Genomic DNA, 4,155 nt, shown 5'->3' with positions numbered 1-4,155 from the left:
CACGAACCGGTTCCAGTGCCCCCCTTTAGTCCCGGTTGGTGCTGCCAACCGGAACCAAAGGCCCCTGTGCTGCCCGCATCGCGGTCAAAGTTTAGTCCCACCTCGCTAGTTGAGAGGGCTCGAGAGTTGTTGATAAGTGCCGCTGCGTCCACCCTCTCGAGCTCCTCTCAACTGCAGGCTTTCGGGCCTAATCTCACACTATGCTGCTGTGGGCCTATTGGGCCTTCTGCGGGCCTAAATCCTGACCCAGGTTGGGTTTCTAGTCGTATTCAAGCCGTGGTGGCCCAATAGGTGGCAGTTTTTTAGTTTTTTTAGTTTGTTTGTTTTGTTTTTTGCATTATTTTTTTTGTTTTTGCTTTATATTTTAATTCTTTTTGCTTTTAGTTTTAGAAAAACTATAAACTTTCTGTTAGTGCCATTAGTTTTCAAATGTGAAAACACTTTTTTTGTTTTTTTATTTTCTTTCTTGCTTTATTTGTTTTATTTTGTTTCTACTTACAACAAAATACTTATTGTTGCTATTTATTTTTTTCCAGTTTTTTGTTTTGTTTTCTGCATTATTTATTTTCTTTTGTTTTTGCATTCTTTTTTGCTTTTAGTTTTAGAAAAATTATAAACTTTCTGTTAGTGCCATTAGTTTTCAAATTTGAAAACACTTTTTTTGTTTTTTTCTTTGTTGCTTTATTTATTTTATTTTGTTTCTACTTACAAAAAAATACTTATTGTTGCTATTTTTATGATAATCCTTTTTGCTATTAAAGTTTATAACAAAATTCTATATAATTTTAGTTTCAATAATACTAGAGGTTTATAAAAGCTTTTTAGTTGATTCCTTCAGTACCAGTTCTAAGGTTGTTACAAAAGTATTTTATTTGGTACAGGTTTTAAGGCTGGTGCCCCACGAGAACCTTTTAGTACCGGTTTGTGCCATGAACCGGTAAAAGAGTTTTTTAGTTGATTCTTTCTGCAGCTGTTTTTTAGTCCCACCTCGCCAAGCGAGAGACAGTCGCATCGGTTTATAAGCCCCGAGTGCAGAGACGATCCAGAAGAGGCTCAATGCTAACCTGCATGTTGCTTAGCTTTAAGCCTTGAGGAATAGGATAGACTGCACGGAGCTATGTGCAGTGCAATTTACACTATTTCGAAAGGCTTGAAGTTAATTAATGAGCATTGCGCCTCTTTTTTATTTTTAAAGATTTATTACAACTCAGGAATAAATAGGAAAAAATAAATATAGCAGAAAAGAAAAAAACTATATAAAAAACTACTCAGAAATAAATAGAAGAAAAAATAGTTGTGATCAACTTTACTAGAAAAAATGAGCATAGATGCGCTTATAGAGAAAATTAGACCTAAATTCATAGTGAATTTCTACTAACTTTAGAGAAATTCAATATGAATTTAGGTCAAAAATTTCTTGTATAAGGGCATTTATTTTCACTTTGAGAGGAGCTCAACAAGGCAGAGAGGGAGGGGCTTATAAACGGGTGTGAGCGCCCTTCGGTTGGCGAGGTGGGACTAAACTCTAACCGCAACGAGGACCAACCCTTTAGTTCCGGTTCGTGCCACCAACCGGGACTAATGGGCTGCCTTTGGTCCCGGTTCGTCCCACCAGCCGGGACCAACGGTGTTGGGCCAGGAGCGAGGCCCATTGGTCCCGGTTCGTCCCACCAACCGGGACCAAAAGGTCGGGACGAACCGGGACCAATAGCCCACGTGGCCCGGCCGGCCCCCGGGGCTCACGAACCGGGTCCAATGCCACCATTGGTCCCGGTTCTGGACTGAACCGGGACTAATGGGCTGACCCGGCCTGGACCATTGCCCCCTTTTCTACTAGTGTGACCAGCAGATCATCTAGTGAAAAGGAAGCAAGATCGATGAATAGTCACTTGATCATGGCGGTGCCGTCGGTGTTCGCCGCCTTCGACAAGGACAGAGACGACAAGGTGTCTGTGTCCGAGCTGTGGTGCTGCACCAAGGCGACGCTGGGCGAGGACGTGCCCGAGGAGGAGGCGGCGGTAGCCCTAGCGGCGGTGGACACGGACGGCGACGGGCTGCTAGACCAAGAAGAGTTCTCGAGGCTGGCCGCCGATGACCATGAAGAGGATGATGCCGACGTGAAGCAAAGGTGCCTGAGGGAGGCATTCGGGATGTACGCGTCGTCGTCCGCTGAGGACACGATCACGCCGGCGAGCTTGAGGCGGACGCTGAGCAGGCTGGGGTCGCACGAGCTGGGCGTGGAGGAGTGCACGGCAATGATTTGCAGATTCAACCTCGACGGTGATGGCAAACTCTCATTCGACGAGTTTCGAGTGATGATGATGGCTTGATCATCGACTCTCTTCCCATTCCTCTAGATATATGTAATGTTCACTTAATTCATTGATCAATCACATTCACATATGTGATATGTGATATGTATGCACAGTCATGTGTTCATTCATTCATTGTTTTGCTGGCACGATCGCTAGTATACGTCACGGGGGAAGTTGTGCCTTTCAAATCACTAGTAGAAAAAGGGTCAAATGTGAAGTGCAATAGTGCCGGTTGGAATTTCAGCCGGCACTAATGTGTACGCTAGTGCCGGTTCGTGGCGGCGATCAATAGCACCGGTTCGTGGCGAACCTTTAGTACCGGTTCATGCCACGAACCGGTACTAAAGAGGCTGTGTCAGCCTGCGGTCAGGCTATGGCCCCACCATCACCATTTAGTGCCGGTTCGTCCCACGAACCGGTACTAATGAGGTTATGGCAAGCTGTTTTTTAGTCCCACCTCACGAAGTGAGAGGGACTAAGAGCGGTTTATAAGCCCTGAGTGCAGAGACGATGAAGAAGAGGCTTAATGCTCACGTTGCTTAGCTTCAAGCCTTCAGGAATACGGTAGACTACATGGAGCTACGCGCAGTGCAGTTTACACTATTCTGAAAGGCTTGAAGCAAATTAACGAGCATTGCACCTCTTTTTTATTTTTAATAACTTATTACAACTCCGGACTTCTTCTGTTATGGCAAAAACTAATTGCACGTCGACATTTCTTTTTTTTAAGTTATAACTCCAGACTTTGACCATCAAGTTTTGCAGAAAAAAATAGCAGAAAAGAAAAAATAGCAGAAAAGAAGAAAAACTATAGCTTAAAAGAAAAAAACAAAATAAAAAAACTACTCAGAAATAAATAGAAGAAAATAAATATAGCAGAAAAGAAAAAACTACTCAGAAATAAATAGAAGAAAAAATAAAGCAGAAAAAATATATTATATTTGCTATTTTTCAATCGTTTACAAAATGACCATGAAATTGAAAATCACTACAAAATGAGCTCTGAAAATGTTGAATTTTGGCAAACTAGATGAAAAACTACTCACAAATAAATAGAAAAAAATAAATATAACAGAAAAGAAAAAACTATACAAAAAACTACGCAGAAAGAAGAAGAAGAAGAAGAAGAAGAGGAAGAAGAAGGAGGAAGAAGAAGAAGAGGAAGAAGAAGGAGAAGAAGAAGAAGAGGAAGAAGAAGAAGAGGAAGAAGAAGGAGAAGAAGAGGAAGAAGAATGTTGGGGCGCTGCCCTGTGGGCCTGCCAGACCTTGGGTGTGCAAATACATGCCCAGTAGGGCCAGCAGGCTCACAGGGCAGCGCGCTCTAGTTAGGTCCAGAAGCCTGCTAAATAGAGGAGTTCGAAAGGGCAGCCGCGGCTGGGTTTATAAACCAGTGCGACATTTCTTTTTTTTAAGTTATAACTCCAGACTTTGACCATCAAGTTTTGCAGAAAAGAAAAAATAGCAGAAAAGAAAAAATAGCAGAAAAGAAGAAAAACTATAGCTGAAAAGAAAAAATAGCAGAAAAGCGCACGGCCATTAGTACCGGTTGGTGGCTCCAACCGGTACTAATGGGTTGCCCTTTAGTACCGGTTGGAGCCACCAACCAGTACTAAAGGCCCAGTTTCCCGCCGCTTGGGCTGGCCAAAATTGGCCTTTAGTACCGGTTGGTGGCTCCAACCGGTACTAAAGGCTCCCCTATATATATGACACTTACGAAAAATCAGTTATCTCGTCGCCGCTTCGTTCCACTTCTCGCGCGAGAGAGTCTTGATCTCGACGACGACACCGACGCCGCCGCGCCGCCGTGCCGTCGCCCTCGCCGCCCCCGCCGCCCGTCATC

General features: G+C 43.6%; 1 protein-coding gene across 1 annotated transcript; it reads left to right on the top strand.

Annotated features, from left to right (window-relative positions):
- Nucleotides 1–1,895: 1,895 nt before the first annotated feature.
- LOC119336502 (probable calcium-binding protein CML25/26) lies at nt 1,896–2,330 on the top strand. Its single transcript, XM_037608546.1, has one exon. It carries the CDS (start codon nt 1,896–1,898, stop codon nt 2,328–2,330), a length of 435 nt encoding a protein of 144 aa, XP_037464443.1.
- The last annotated feature ends 1,825 nt before the right edge of the window (nt 2,331–4,155 follow it).

This window comes from Triticum dicoccoides, chromosome 7B (assembly GCF_002162155.2).
Source record: "Triticum dicoccoides isolate Atlit2015 ecotype Zavitan chromosome 7B, WEW_v2.0, whole genome shotgun sequence".
In the NCBI taxonomy this organism is placed as follows: domain Eukaryota; kingdom Viridiplantae; phylum Streptophyta; class Magnoliopsida; order Poales; family Poaceae; genus Triticum; species Triticum dicoccoides.
Note: the sequence above shows the minus strand (reverse complement) of the source record. Positions and strands in the feature narration are given on the sequence as shown.

What these genes read in the sequence shown, in the direction of transcription:
- LOC119336502 (XM_037608546.1), top strand. Translation starts at nt 1,896, where the DNA reads ATGGCGGTGCCGTCGGTGTTCGCCGCCTTCGACAAGGACAGAGACGAC.